We start from the raw sequence: 16,274 nt of genomic DNA, 5'->3' as shown, positions 1-16,274 counted from the left end.
GTCACACACACTGTCATTTCCCACGCTGTCGACCACACAGCTTTGTTTTTAGACTTCACATAATACTGTTGTGTCCTGTCCGACCGCCTCGTCTGGACCGCATGAACCCACACACACACACACACACACACACACACACACACATATATGATCTCAGTAGGCATACACACTCACAAATACACACTCAAAGACACACACTATACCACAGATCCAATCAGTCAGTCCTTGGCAGATTCTCTTTCTCTCTCTCACACACACACACACACACTCTCTGCAGAGTGGATTCTGTACATCAGCAGGTTTCAGCTGCCGTCTCCTGCATGCTGATTGGTCGGGATGCGGGCGTTCTGTGCGGCCGCCTCTATTTTGACTACGGCTGCCTGCAGATGAATGCAGAGCCGCGATCCGCCGCTAACACGTGAATCCAGGCGGAACCGGTGGGGCTTTGAACGTGGCGCAGATAGCGTCGCTGTCCTTATCTAATCGACACGCTGACTTTTGTTGCTGTGGTTTTTGTTTTTGTTCGACGAGGAACAAACAAGTGTTTCCCTCTGAGCTCCAGTGGACGATGAAGAGCTTCGATATGCTGAGTGTTGCAGGATGATTTTGGTCCTAAGATCATTGTACAATGTACTTTTACAGAAACTCAAATCCAATAAAGTCTGTGCTCACCTCCCTCGTTACGTTAATCAAAAACCGTATGTGATTTCTACGTGACGGGTTTGTTGAGGATAACAGCAACACAACATATCAACGTTCCAGAGAAAGTCGCCTCCGCGCTTTTTCCAACCTTGCGTCCACACTGAGGAGTCGCCCAGTGCAACCACAGAACTTCTACCGGACTTCCCTGCAGCAGCTGTGTGTTCGCCGAGCGTTACTCATTCACTTTTCCCGTCCGCAGTACACCAGGGGGATTTGAACTGGCAACCGCAAACCCAAACCTGAGTGACATATATACACAAGATGTGATTCCATGACAAAGAAATAATCATAGAGTAGAAGTGAAGATTCCACAATGGACTAATAAACCGTCTCTCGTGTTCTAAAATGAATATGGAAACAAACTGAGGCTGCAGGGAGACGTGCAGCCGCATACCTCAGCTGCACAGAACCGGCTAACAAACCGCACAAGGGCAATCATGTCATTAGGCCCGGCAGCCTGTGCATGAACGGGCCGATTTGCCAGTTCTTCTTTTCTTTTCCGCGTGTTCCTGAAAATGAAACACCTCCTCTGTAATTTGGGAGAACAATATTATAATAGATTTATTCCCTTATGGCTCGTTCACCGAAGTCAATGATGTGCAACGTCGGCAACTACGTTACCCACGTTTTCCTGTCAACCTGATCCCATCCAGACACGGTCGGAGCAGATTCACGTGGGATTAAACTTAGACTGTGGTAATCCTGATGAAAACCACCAGACGTTTCCAGGTAGCTTCGGTCCCACGTGAAAAGGGTTTAACGTCACTTCATTCCCGGGCCGCTCTGAGCGGCGTGGAGCACCGGCCTCTGCTCTGTTTAGTCTACAGACTTCCACTTTGTTAGTTTGTTGAAGTAGCAGACTGACAAGACGTGACCTGACCCCTCTGGATTTCCATACAGGAGGGAAGCTGACATCTTGTTTTACAACGTCAATGTTTATCGACCCTTTGCTACCGCTCCCCCGAGGACTCAGCTCTCACATACTCTTTTATTTCCTGCCGAGAGTTTAAAAAAAAAAAGAAAACCAAGGAGGGGACGGTAGCTTCCCTGGGAGCTGGAAAACAGCCCTGACACACAAGTGCAGGGAGAGTTTTCACAAATCAGCTGGCTGTGTTTTTATAGGCGTGTTACGCTACACGGATCCAACATGAGAGCGTCCTGTGTCCCTGAGTCCTCATATACACCACAACTTCCTTTTCATCGACAACTTAGTGAGAACTACCGCTCCAAGAAACTCAACCTCTGACTACAAAAGCACTGACATCTGTGAAATCAAAGCACACATCAAAAGATTCACCAATAACAATGAAGGCCATTCACCCACCACAGAGAGAGAGAGAGAGGGAGAGAGAGATGGAGAGCCAGAAGCATCAGCGGCTCTTCTATAATCGACATCTGAGGGACAGATAAAGTTCAGGGACAATAGAAACCGCTCCGACAACAGTGTCTAAAAATATTGCAGCAAATTAAAAGAAGCATGTGAAGTGGACTTAGCAGGAGCTGTCCGTTCAGCACCACAGAACTCCAACAAAAAAAAAACTGCAAACACTCGTTTGTTTCACTGAAATATATTCGAACGGAGCGTCTGACGATGAAACATATAATGTTGTCCTGAGAGACAAACTCTATAAACAGAATTTGATTGGCTCGCAGTTTCCTTCCTTTGGTAAATTAATTACTGTGATTATTTTGCTTCTTTTGGACTATTTCATCGAGCGTAAATCAGCTGATGAACTGGCCGAAAAGTAACAAGAAATTTATAACGTGTTTGAGGTAATTCAGAAATTCAGTGTCGCTCTCACATAAAGTAGTTTGTCGACATTTTACCAGTTAAACTTGTTTAAAAAATCTGAATTATCAGACACAGAGTGTCACGAAGCGGCTCTGAAGTCACTCGAAACAAACTTAAAGAAAACTAAACAAAGGATGAGATGAGGTGTGTTTGTCAGTGATGTCAATAATGAGGCTGTGTGTATCATGAGTGTAACGTGTAGTGCGCGAGATGTTGCATGAATGAAAGAAACAAAGCCACGCAGCAGAGAGGACAGAGCCAGAGACACGTCAGAGAGGTGTGTAGATGACATCAAGAGATGATGATGAAGCTAAAACACGACCCAGGCGAGCGTCACAAGCTCATAATTTAAAAAACTGTAGTTTGACTTTTATTCTATTTTTGTAAAAATGTTTTCTTGGATTGAAGATGTCTTATCCCAAAAACGACACCATCAAAGTAGACGGGTGAAAGTCACAAGTTTGACCACGTGGATGTAAATGCTGAAGTTTCGAGACGTCTGTCTCCGAGACCTTCACACGTTCATTATAATAAAATAGAGAAGAAGCAGGAGTCCTGAAAATAAGCCTCATAAGTTACATTATGTTTTTAATATTCAAATCAAATAAATCAAAACACACGCAGTATATATGTGCATGCGTAAGACTTGTATACACTCATACACACACACACACACACACACACACACACACACAGTCTCCTGGTATGTTAGCTCAGCTGTGCATGTGTGTGTGTGTGTTTGTGTCAAGTGGTGACCAGACAGTTAGCGTCCAGTCCGGATTAGACTGTCGCTGCAGGATTAACCCACTCTCACACAGTAATGAAGCACACACACACACACACACACACACACACACACACACACACACATATCTTCAGTTTTATACGCAGACAAACACACAAACTTCTTCTTTTTTTTTTTTACTGCTTAGATACAGACGCTCCCTCAGCCGACGTTTCTTTCATGTGTGACTGTAAAAGTCTGAGAGAGTAACTCGGCACTCGTGACACAATTAGTGGTCGTCTGTTGGTGTGTTGGTGCTCGTGGATGGATTTGTTCTGCGTGCTCTTGTTTTCCATGTACCGTATCCTTGTATTTACTGTTCTGAGGTTGTGTGGGAGTTTGTTGGGGGAGTTATTTGCCCCCTGGTCGGGTGTGTTAAAGATGGGTCGGCAGACGAGTGCCTGTAGGCGGGACAACACAATTCACTTAATGAGCCTCCTCGCTTGGCTGTCTATTAGTCTGTCTGTTGAAGTGTGGACGCTACACTAGCTGCACACCTCAAACTTCACTTTTGTTTTCACTTTCTGTGAGTGAGAGTCGGATCAGAATCAAAGCAAATGATTTTTTTAAACACATTCATTCGTTTCCTCTTCTTTCTATTTGTTTTTGTCTCCGACTTCATGTCAGATGTGTCTAAACTTCATCATAAAAATGAAATTCTCCAGCCTTTTTCAGTGAGTTACATACTGTAGGAGGTTTATGGCACCCGTCTGCCTGCCACCCACTCGACCCGAGTCCCTGCAGACGATGAGCCGTCTGATTAGAGCTCCTCTCTGGAGTCTGTGAACACACACACACACTTTTAGCAGTCTCCACGTACATGCAAAGACAGATACATAAACACACTTTCAGAGGCTGACACACTCACACACACACACGGTGAGATAGCAGGCTGAAGTCTCCAGTCTCTAAACCCTCTCCGTTCTCATGGAGATAAGAAGTGCGTCTCATTGTTGGCAGACAACGGTCCCGTTATCATCTTATCACAGAGCCAGTCCAATCTGGAGGAGGCGGGGCTGCAGAGTGTGTGTGTGCGTGTGTGTGTGTGTGTGTGACAGGGGTAGGGGGTGTTGCTGGGGGTACTTTGGTTAAGTGGGGGTCCTTTGTCATGCAACAGGTGCTGTTGTCACTCAATTTGTCTGGATGCTAAAGACTCGTGAGAGCTGCAGAGTGTTTGCATCCAAACACAGCTGACGGTTCAAACGTCGGTTAATCCTCGTTCTCACCGCTGATGAACCGACTTACAATGTGACGACCCATCCGAGGTCGTGCTTTGTAAAGACAACACGCGGCTCATTAACACTCTGAGCGGCCTGTCTTTGAGAGTATACACGAGGCCAGACAACGCCAGGCGGCATAGGACAGTCATTTCATCACAACTCGCAAACTGAATCACCGTTTGATGATCTCAAAGTTGTTTGGCAACATAAATATAAGTTAATGTAGCAACAATGGTGAAGCGTACTGATGTTTCCAGAGCTTACATGACATAAATCATCTCACAAACATACGTATGAGCATTATTCAACATGTTTACTACTCATATTTCTGTCTTCTTTCTCATTCAGACAAAAAGGAGGTGTCCAAGGAGACGTCAGAAGCCTCCGTAAAAGAAGAAGTGGGAGGTGCAGAGGAGCCCGTCAAGGTGGCGAAAAAGGAGAAGAAGGAGCCATCGAAGGAGAAGAAGGAAGCGAAGAAGGAGTCAAGCAAAGAGCCCAAAGAGGAGGCGAAGAAGGAGTCCAAGAAGGAGTCGTCCACCTCCTCCTCTTCCTCCAAGGAGAAGAAGGAGTCATCAAAGGAGAAGGACAAAGACAAGGAGGCCAGCAGCAAGGAGACGGGCGAGAAGAAAGTGTCCAAGAAGTCGTCCGTAAAAGTGAAAGAGAAGAAGAAGGAGTCGGAGACCGGAGACGCTTGACAGGAGCGCTGCAATAAGCTCACATGATATGCACACGTAAACAGAACACGAGATATAAACATCATGCACACACACACACACACAGTGTATATGTATATACAGGGTCCATGTAAACATATACAACTCCACATATGCAGTCTAAATATATATTTACATGTAAATATTCTCATCCAAGGCCATATATCTCAGTAGCAAAGCAATTTCCTCTCAGACGCATATTTACATCATCTAGTAATAGTTGATGCTCACACACACACACACACACACACACGTCCTGTGTTTCTGGTCCGCTGCTGCTGCACTTCACCACATCCAGCAGTTTTGCTGCCGACGGAGAGCGAGGAGGAAGGGTGAAATCCTCCTCCTCCTCCTCCTCCTCCTCCTCCCCTCAGACATTTCGCTGACTCTCTCCTTCCTCCTTCCTTGTCTTCTTCGTCTAGCCTCAGCAGCAGTTGAACCCACAGCCCTGCGCCTCCCTAATCCCAGGCAGGCCCCAAACCACCCCCCCGCCCACGCACGCTTCTGGATGTGACGTCGGACCCGCCCATCTCGCCCCCTCGCGTGGCACCGGGCCTCGCCAGAGCCTCCCCCGCCTCGCCACTAAGAATAAATCTCCTGCCGTGTCCAGCAGCCCCGCTGCTTCCGGGTAAATCAAGGCCACATCCTACAGACAGCACCACCACCGCCACCGCCACTGCCCCCTCTGACCTCTTCCAGTCAGTCTTGTTTTTTTAAAAATCTGGGACAGTCAAGGACACGCGGCTGCTGATGGACACATACTCGGTACTGCGGGGTCGAACCTGAGACTGTTTTTGCACGGTGGAAACCAACAGGGCGTTTTCTGGAAAAAGCAGGGTGGCAATCAGCCGCGGCGACGAGACGAGTTTAACACCCGAGGGTTTTTTTTCTGCTCATCTCCAAGGACTTTATGAGGTGGAGGCTGGATATCACATCATCCGTGACATCAGCAGCAGATTTAACCAGATCAGTACGATACACTTTGATATGACACAATAAGATGACCATCACTAGTGCTAGAGGTAGAATAGGTGTTAGAATAAACTGCACAGGGTGCAAAGTACAACAAATAAACACGTTTTCAGACTTTTAGTGGCCGTGCAGATCTTCAGCTTTTGTTTGATCTGATTCTGAGGCTTCAGTTATTAAGTACGCTTCAGATTTCTTCTTTAATCAGCTGTTTACTGCTCAAAATCCACTTAACGTAAGATCACACCACAGAAATGTTGCTTTTACGTCTTTCCAGAAACACGAGCCACGTTTTCGAAGTCTCGTTTTAAAAAAAAAAAGTGTGATGGAAACAGCAAAAACTAAATCTAACTGGAGTTGGAAACATTTCTTTTTGTCTATTGTACAACTCTATAAAACATCCACACAGATCTGATGCTCCTCGCTCACATCAACACTTGAAACAAACACAAATGTCTGATTTCCGTCTTGTTTTTTCATCGTCGAGCATCGACGTCATCTCGTTGTGCCGTCCTCTGCTGATTTTCTGACGTCACCTACTGCTTAAATTGTGAACCGACTAATATTTGCATAACTGTCGTGGATGAAGTCTTTTGAGAATCTCCTGACCCTTTAAACCGATCTTTAAGAGTCAGGGACGCAGTTTTTTTGGTCAAAACAAACCTCAAAGAATATTGATCAAAATCAGATAAATAATTGTTTCATTGAGTTTGTATTTGTCGATAAAGAAATCTTCCTGTTGACAGGCTGACAGGTTTTTGCGGTGCAGTTTGAAATATGTATTATTGGCTTTCTTAAAGACGTAAAAAAGATGAATAATGATCAGCAGGTTTAAACTGAAGCAGCTGGACTCTGTCTGGAAACACACAGAGATGAAGTCACCGCATCAGGACGAGTTCTGGTCACAAACATGCTTGTTTGACAGTTTTACAGGTTGGATCCTGTTGATGTTGCAGATATCGGATTACAAGCTCGAAAACAAGTTTTTCTTTTTCATTGTAGAAATGTGAGGCTTTGGACAAACACACACACACACACACACATAGTTTCAGAGCTTTGAGCCGTTTTTCTGCCAGACTTGAAGCTTATAGACTTCAGCCATAGATGCTGTGCCAGCCTAACAAACGACAATCCCAGCAGCTCTGTACAAGTCTGCACCGTGTCTGTGTGTTCAGCTTCAGGCCTTCTGTCCACTGGGAAGTCTTTCGCTCACGGCGTCTCCAGATCAAAATCCAGATTTGAGGCTTTTCTTTTTTTTACGGTTTTAAATTGGAACTTTTAAAAGATAAAAACAGATTACAGCTTGAAAAGCAGCAGCTCATCCTCGCCTTGGGAAGGTAGTTAGAAAAGTATGCGATGTTACAGAAGTTCCCATTGGACACAAGGCACCGAAAACTACTGTTACTGAATGTTTGTGATGTAGAGTAGGTTTTGCACTGTTGTGTTAGCCGTCCAGATGTCGCAGACTCCTGTTCTGAGTCTGATTTTATAGCCACAGTTCATCCCAGGAGGAGAAATTCTGAAACTCACGGAAGAAAATCCCCAAACAGGGAGTGTACGAATTACATCAACCTTATTTATGAAGTATTTAGTAATAAAAGTAATCTACTGTAACTAATCAATGTCTTCATTTTGTTTCCTGTATCAGTTGTTTGTTTGTTCTGCTCGTCTGCATGACAATGATCCGGTCGAGTCGTGAGTTTTTCTCTTCCATGCTGAAAGTTTCACGGTATCTTGAACTGTAATTTTCCCCTCAGAGTTCGGCACCGAGTCGTCTTCCCTCTGCACCGACACTGAAGCTGTAAGTAAGATCGTACTTGTGACACTGAACCTGTGAAGGGACTTCTTACCAGTCATGTTGTGTGACTTACGTAGGCCTAACTAACATTTGAGCTGCTTTTCTCACGATGATGACGTGAAATAGGACAGTGTTACATCCTGACAATCTACACTTGTGTCAATAAGTTGCCAGTTTGAAGTCAGTGTTGCATATTTCCCTCTGAAGTCTGAATTTTCCAACTTTCCATCGTCTCTCGAAGGCAGCACTCCGGAGAGTTGCGGGACAAAGTGCAGACATGAACCTCACACTTGTCAGGTTGATGAACAGGACTCAGTCTGACGGCGTTTGAAGTGAATTGTTTTTGTTTTCTCTTCTCTTGTCGTGGCTCCGGAGCCGAGGTCAGCTGCAGATTGGGTAACCGTGCTAAAGTCGGACCGCCGCTGTTTCATTTGGCAGCAGCAGCTCGGTGTGTGTGAACATGTCGGAGCGCCGCAGATACAGTTACACTCCTGCTAAAAACACTCCTCGCTCTCAATTTCTTTGTTTCTCTTTCTCAATCACTCAAATATTTTGGTTTCGCACTCTCGGCTCGTATCTGTTTTTATCCCCCTCCCCGTTACATCAGACTTCAGTTTCATCTGCACGAGAAAATCACATTTTCTCTTCTTTGTTTTTTTCTCCATCTGCACTCTAATTCAGTCAAATCTCCTCCAAATCTCCTCATTCCTTCTTTAATCACTCTTTCTCAGCTTCTCTCTCATCCACTCCCTCCATCTAATCAACTATTACAACATCATCCACCTCTCTGGTTGTTTTCGTTTTTTATTCTCCACCCAAGATCTCCCGTACCTCTTTCGTCCTTTTCATTTCTTTGGCCGTATTTCCAGTCACGACAATAAAAAGTCTGTCCGAGCGCCACAAACTGTTGCTTGGAATTTTGTTTTGAATATTTGTTTCGAATAACAAACATCTCTGATTGGTCACAAACGTTGTGTGTTACGCAACCGCCATTTCTGGACGCCACAGCTTTCCCCCCACCGAAAACACATTGCTCAAGTAATAAGAAATACAGATAAGACGGCTGCGTGGAGTAATTAAAAGTCGTATCTGTTACCGCATTAATGAGCGTTAATCACATGCATTCAGTGGGACATAGATTCACTGCAGGGGGACGAATGTTGAGTTAAAGAGCGTGAATGTGAAATATGTGAAGACAAAAACAAATGAAAGCACTCTGAGATCTTTCTAAGCTTAATCAACTCTCCCCAGTGTTATTAATTAATGATCAACAACAAGTTTGAGAAGCACTGATCCAGCCCAGTCCGACAAGTGATTGGATGAACCACCTAAACCACGCCTGTAGCTGCCAGTTCTTCCTCATAGGACACTGATTGGTCCAAACCCATTGTGGTGTCAGAACTTGGAGCCTGGCGATCACGTGTGATCCAGCTGCCTCTCGGGGTCAACATTCTCCATTCCTAGACCCTTGAGTCGGATTGGAAGGATCCAGGGGAGGACGTCAAGGAACTTCCCGGTGTTGCCAAACAGACCAGAGCTTCATGACTTCCTCTCTGCGATGGACACTTGGAAAGAGGACAGACGGCTCAAACACACCATTCACACAGAAGAGACAGAGGAGGAGGAGGAGGAGGCTGAAACTCTTGGAGGACGAGGTCCAAAACATCTGGTCCCAGGATGGCTGAAGGTCCGGCGCAGAGCAAAGTGAAAACAGAGCGAGGACGAGGAGGGGCTGAATTTAAAGCTGTTAAACCGTTCGCTTCAGTTTTAAGAGATGATGTCTGATTGTTTGTTTTCTTTGTGTAAGATTTTCTTCTCGGTCTCTTGCAAAAGAGAGATTACGCGATGAAATAAAGGTTACGTAATGTGCTTGTAAAAGACAAGCCAAGCAACTGTAATAGGAAGTGTGTTAGACTGCTTAAGGATGCTTCGGAAAGGCTGTCGGCCAGTGGAGACGCAGCCACATCCAGTGGACATCCAGGGTCATTTGTCCTCCATCCTTTCTTTTCTCTCTGGTCCTTCACTTGTTTCCTTCTTTGCTCTCTGGTTTGCTTTTTAAACACTTTTCCAGATTTAGTTTTTTTTCCTCTTCAGTAACTTCTTCCCTCATTCTCGCCCGGCCCAGTAAAACCAGCTCTGATGTGAGGAACCACCGAACACGACTGCACACACCCAACCGTTAAAAACATCAAACAAACAATGCTCGAACAATCAAAGTGTAACCGGGCCGCAGAAGTTTGGACAGAGTGTAATAAAAGCGCAGTTTGGATTTAGACGTGGAGGAGCAGCCGGCTCAGTGCGGGTTTTATTTCGGAGCTTATTTCTGTCTCTCGGGGCTTTAAGGCGTAAACAAACTGGATTAGATAATTGCCGCATCATTTTACTCTCGCTGCAGATTTGAAGCGTCAGCAACGTTTCACCTCCGCCACGGGGGAACTTAAGTGGCTCGGATTTCTTTTTTTCTTTTTTTTGGGTGAACAATACTGATCCCATGTTTTGATCCCAGGGGAAAATTACCAGAAATTATAGTTTGTTTCCTTGGCGACGCAACTACATCATGTTTTTGTTTTGTGACATTTCAATGTTTTCTCTCTGCCGCCTGGACGGATAGAAAATATAAAAATAAACATGTTGTTTCCTCCGCTGGGGGCGTTGATATTCATACCTATTATTATTATTTGGTCATTAATGTAAAAAATTTACTACAAAATACATTTTTAAAAATCTTTTAGACTTCAGATTTACCATAAAAGATTGTTGGAGATTCAAAATGCTGCCACTGCCTTTGTCCACCCTGTTCTGCTACGGTGTCAACAATCAAAATATAAACTACACAGATTTATAGTTATTAATTATTGGTTATTTAGAGTTTAAATAGAAACCTAACAACAAATAATCATAAATCAGCAACAATATTACAGGATTAAAATCGATGGATTGTGTTTCGAGAAAATGCTAACATTTCTAATGTTACGTGTTCCTACCTCTGCAGCTGGTGTCGGTAATCTTCATTAAACCATCGTTCCCTCTCTCCCTCATCTTTGTTTCATACAGGAGCCAAAGTAGGACCCCGAGCCTGGGCCCTGCGTTCCGTGTTCGTATATTTTATACAGGTTGACGAGGCGGAACAACAATGTGATTATCTGTAGCTCAGACACAGCCACCTTTCCTTACCTGACGTCATGAAGGTATGAGAGGAGCAGGTTTAGGGAACTATTCGATCCTTCTTAACGTCCTAGAACCTCCACCTGAGAACCTCGTCTCTGAACAAAACCACTTCACGTGCATCTGTATGTAAATGTCTCCTGTAAAGGACCTGACACATGGACAGATAAATGTCCCAGTCTACATTGAAGAGTTTGACGTGAAACTATCTTTTCTGGTTGACCTTTATAAACAGCCACATTGAACATGTCTGCTGTTTCTGCCTGAAGCAGGATGACGTCTGGTGCTCACGTTCTGCTCCGGAGCAGCAGGTAAGAGCTGAAAACTGAACTCTGCTGCAGTCATTGAGGGGAAAAAAAACCTTTACAACTGTAATTTACAAAGTCAATTATGTGCTGAGTGAGTTTCATTAACCTGTGGATCCCTGAAACCTGTAAGAAAAGCATTCCTCTCTTCCTTCCTCAGCAGATACGTGGCTCCTGTCCGACAGCAGCGATACACGCCAAGAGATTAACTCGTAGCTCGACTTCCCCCGCGAGAAGCTTGTAAAAGCAGGAAGTTATGGAGCGTGATAGATCCCAGACCTCCCACACAAGATCTGCTGTTCTCTGACAACACTCCTCCTCCCTGAAGGAGACATGGAAAACACTTCTTTACATACACACTGCAGCATCACGCCCTTAACTTTTTACTCATGTGTTTCCAGGGCTTGTGTTTGTTGTGCATAAATAGTTCATAAAAAAGCTCCATAAACCTCTGAAATATCTGCAGTTTATGTACTTACAAGGATGTAACATGCAAACAATTACATGTCACAATTACATGTGCTTTTATTGTGTCGTTCCACCCTTTTGTGATGCTGGACCCGTCTGACTCAGGACAGGAAGCAGAAACACGTTTCACACCTACAACCTGCTGTTCACTAGCTTTAAGTAATACAGCTACGCTTATCTTCAGCCATGTTACAGATGTTGTTGTACCCTTAGTGGATACATTGACATGACGTTTTGTACATTCATGGTCCCATGAGAGCGTGAATTCTAATTTCTTTGGTGATTCACAGAGTTTCTTTATCGCCACCACAAGATTTAAATTCATGGACAGACACGTTTTTCCTCGCCACTGTTGCCAGGTAATTGCTCATGGTGGGAATTTTTGGGTCTCTGTAAATAATATTATAAACACCTGCTCTATATGGACGCTTAGTGATTCTCGATTCATCGTATTATTTTTTAAATGATCATTTTGAGCAAAACTTGGTACAAATCTGATAAAATTAGCCAGTGAAGAGTTCTGTCTGCGTTCTTCCATGACGGTAAAACACAAGTTTCTTGCTTTATTTAGCATTTTTTACAGACTATTTTGCTAATGTACGTCATGTAAGTCTCTGAGAAAATGTGATATAAACACATTTCAACCATATTTCCCAGCTCTAACTCAAACCAGAGAAGTTCCTATGCCAGCATCCTACATGAGATGCCACCAAATTCAACCTGCAAGAAACGTCTTGATTAGAAAATAAAATGATGCTTACTGTGTGTAGAAATAAAGCTTTTAGGACTTTTTAGGGGCCAGGAACTCTGTTTCCTCCAGTTCAAACACAAGTTAGAGTTCTGCATTTGTAAAAAAAAAAAAAAAAAGGTTCCTGCCAGACAGCTGGGTCTAACCTTTCCCCCCGTCTCCTCCCCCTCATAGCCCCTCAGAGCCAGACCTGCCGGCTGCAGGGGGCTTTAACCTCAGGGGCCGCCGGCGTCCCCGCCTCCCGTCTGCAGCCAGACTGAAGGTAGAAGAACGCTGAGACGATTCGAGCAACTCCGAGGACGTGGTTTCAGTCCAGGTCAGTCCTGCAGCAGCAGCTCCATCCGTCACGATGACGAAGAGTCATCTCTTCACCTGCTGAACATCTTCCTTTAAAAGCAGCCATTTGTTCTCTCTCCCCAGCTCCTTGACATTGTGCTTTGTTGTCGCGTTGGGGAAATAGTCTACGAGGACATTCATCAGTCAAAAAACAGTTTTAACGAGGACAGGAAAATGCTGTTTGATTGAACTGTCTGGGAGCATTTCAGTGAGGTCTTCAGAGCTCGTGTTTTTTAAGCCCACATAAAGAATTCAGATTTCCTCTTGGATTGTCGCCTGAGTGGTCACAGAGAAATTGCTAAATCAGTCAAATTCTGGCGTTAAACTTTTAAACTTTGGGGCCGAAATGAAGTTCAAGTCTTTAGCCCCATTCTGCTCCATCTTGGTTTGGCATTCCTCCTCCATCACCTCCTCACCCGCTCGGTTTTGATGTAACTTAACTGACCTCCTCCTCGTTCCTTTTCTGTTTTTCAAAAACAGAGTCTATGTGATCCGTCTTTTTTTTAACCACAGTGGAAAAATACTTTTTTTTTTCAGCCATTTTCTGCCTGATAATCTGTATGGACGTTATATCCATAATGTGTTTGTTTTACTTAAACGACATTGAAGAATCTTTTATCAGGAAGTTTACCTGCAGCAGAGGTGAGGGGCTCCAGGTGCGTCAAACAGGAGCTCAGGATCTTGTAAGTCCTGCACGCTTCGTGCATTCAAGGCATTTTTTTAATCAGCACATCAAACATCGTTTCAGTCCCTGCAGACATCTTCCTTCCTTCCTTGGGACGTTTACTGGACTCTTTACTGTAAAATTATTGTGATTTCTTTCTATCAGATTATGAATTTAATTGGGAAAAGGGCAAAGCGGTACACTAAAGTTTAATTTGTTCAAAGATGAACCCAAAATTAAACACACGTCTAACTTTATTTTAAAAAGTCACACACTTCTGTCGGAAAATGTCCAAAACAGAATCATCTGCAGCTATTTTATTATTATTATTGTTTTATTGGAACGTCACAGGTTTGATTCCCAGAAACACTCACATCGACTCCTGGAATGAAACTTTAATTACATTTATTTAAACAAGCTCCACATAACTGTATTAAGTTAATTAAAATCAAAACTTAATGAACTCGTGTTAGAGTAAGCTAATAATTATTATTTTAAAAAGACTTCTGATCAACAAGTGGCTGAACACACTCCCTGTCATCTCCTCTGAAGTGTGTGTGTGTGTGTCAGGGCTGGACGATGTGTGAGGGGGTCATTAAAGGACTGTGTGTGTGTGTGTGTGTGTGTGTGTGTGTGTGTGTGTGTCTCTGCGGTCAGACCAGGTCACCCCCCCTCTCTCCCTCTGTTGCCATCTAGTGGTTAATATGTGTGTGTAACAAGTGTAACCTCACACACACTCTCAGACGCTCTTTAAATGAAACACATTTTCACACACACACACACACACACTTCTGTTTTTGTTTTTTTCTAAAAACACACACACACACTCTTGCTCTTTGAAACACACACTCTCTGCTGCCCTCCCTCTCTTTGAAACACACACTCCTTTTCTATTCTTGCTTTTCAAAAACACACTCCCTTGTTGTCGAACTTTCTCTCTGCGACTCTAACACACACTCTCTGACACGTTTCCCTTTTGACTCTCTTCCTCGCTGTCTTTTTGACACACACACACACACATACACACACACACACCTGGGCTGTGCCTGGTCGGTGTGTGTTTCCAACGTGCAGCAGCACAGATCAACGCTCAGTTAAAAGCTGCTGGGTGGGTCCTAATTATTTCTTTGAAGACTCGCTTTTCCTCCCCGTCTGAGCTTCTGACGAGCTTCACTTTAAAGAGGCTAGACACACACACACACACACACACACACACACACATGCACAGACACTGTCATGCAACCCGCCTCATCTGTCACATAAGACTTTAATGTCGACTCCAGACTGCAGATTTATGGGAACATAATGCTGAAATGTCGAGGAGTTTATATGGCGGAGGAGCCGTGTTGAGGATTTTCCTGATTGCACGACATCGTCGCACGTTTACGTCCTCAAATGAGATGCTTTTGTTTTGTTTCTTCTAATTGGAGGAGTTTGAGGAGTTGTTTCTTTTCAAATAAAGACGAGTGTGTCCAGCGAGGGTTTGATCCCCTAGAGGTTCTCACAGACCCCACTTTGGGAACCTTTGACCCCTTTCAAGAGCTCCCAACGGGGTCCTTGACTGCACTTTGACAACCACAAGGGTTGATTTGTTATTCACTTAAAAGTAAGGCATGAATATTCAGTTTAATAAAACTTTATTGGCCCAAAATCTGTGGACAATACTTCGAAGATGCGATCTGCAGCCTGCTCTCCTCCAGATGTTGGAGCTTGCTGCAGGGATTTGCTCCCACTCAGAGCATCGGTGAGATCCAGCACTGATGGATCAGGTCTGGCATCCGTTCATCCCAGGGGTGTTGGATGGGGTTAAGGTCAAGGCTCCACGCAGACCAAATTGGGAAAAAACAATATTTCTTAACGGAGCTGCTTTGTGCAGTCGGGGGGCATTGTGATGTCGAAACAGGAAAAGAGACACAAACACAAACTGTTGGCACAAAGTTTGACGGACACTATTGTTCAAAATGTCACTGTAAGATGTAGAATTAAAGTTTTTTCTTCCGACCAAAAGTCCACAAAAGTACGAGGACAGCAGTGTCCACATACTGTTTTGGCTTCGCTCGTTTCTAAATCAAGTGAGAAATACTCGGAATCCGAAAAAGAAATAAAAGTCTGTCTGTGTGTCGGAAGATCTAAAAATACAGAAAGAGAATGTGTCTTTCTGTCTCCTGCCAGATGTGCTGCAGGAACAACCTCAGCAAGGAGAGCTCTTCACTTTCTAATTCCTGCAGATCTTCTTCATTAGAGGAAGATTCTGCCAAACTTCAGTCCTCCTGTGTCTTTGTTTTACTTCTTCTTCTTTTCCTCCAACACATTTACAACATAAAGACATGAAGCACATGTAGCTCCCCTGGTTTGTTGGTAATGAAACTGGATCCCAAAGCAGGAGGTTGGTCTCCCATTCACACACACACACACACACACACACACACACACACACACAGAGGTTCAGTAGCAGACAGAGGCTGATAGCAGCAGAGACACTGTGATTATTAAAAACTTAAAATAACAAAAGGAGGTCTGCAGGGTTTGGGAAAAGGTCTGGAGGAGGAAGAGGAGGAGGAGGACAAAGTCCGCAGGAGATCTTGGAGCAGAGGACCAGAGAGGGTCTGG

The 16,274-nt window shown here is 44.3% G+C and overlaps 1 protein-coding gene across 3 annotated transcripts in view; it reads left to right on the top strand.

Annotated features, from left to right (window-relative positions):
* Positions 1-14,891, top strand: part of bbs9 (Bardet-Biedl syndrome 9) — a 177,430-nt gene extending 162,539 nt beyond the window's left edge. For 2 of the 3 annotated variants that reach the window (XM_027286875.1, XM_027286874.1), the window contains one exon: positions 4,847-6,700. In XM_027286875.1, coding sequence (XP_027142676.1) covers positions 4,847-5,193 — 347 coding nt within the window. In that variant the 3' untranslated portion in view covers positions 5,194-6,700. Of the gene's footprint in view, positions 1-4,846; positions 6,701-14,852 lie in introns of those variants that run through there. The other variant, XR_003463585.1, reaches the window with a different exon arrangement.
* The last annotated feature ends 1,383 nt before the right edge of the window (positions 14,892-16,274 follow it).

Source organism: Larimichthys crocea, chromosome XIII (assembly GCF_000972845.2).
Source record: "Larimichthys crocea isolate SSNF chromosome XIII, L_crocea_2.0, whole genome shotgun sequence".
NCBI classification, from domain to species: domain Eukaryota; kingdom Metazoa; phylum Chordata; class Actinopteri; family Sciaenidae; genus Larimichthys; species Larimichthys crocea.
This window is presented reverse-complemented; position numbering and strand designations above follow the sequence as displayed.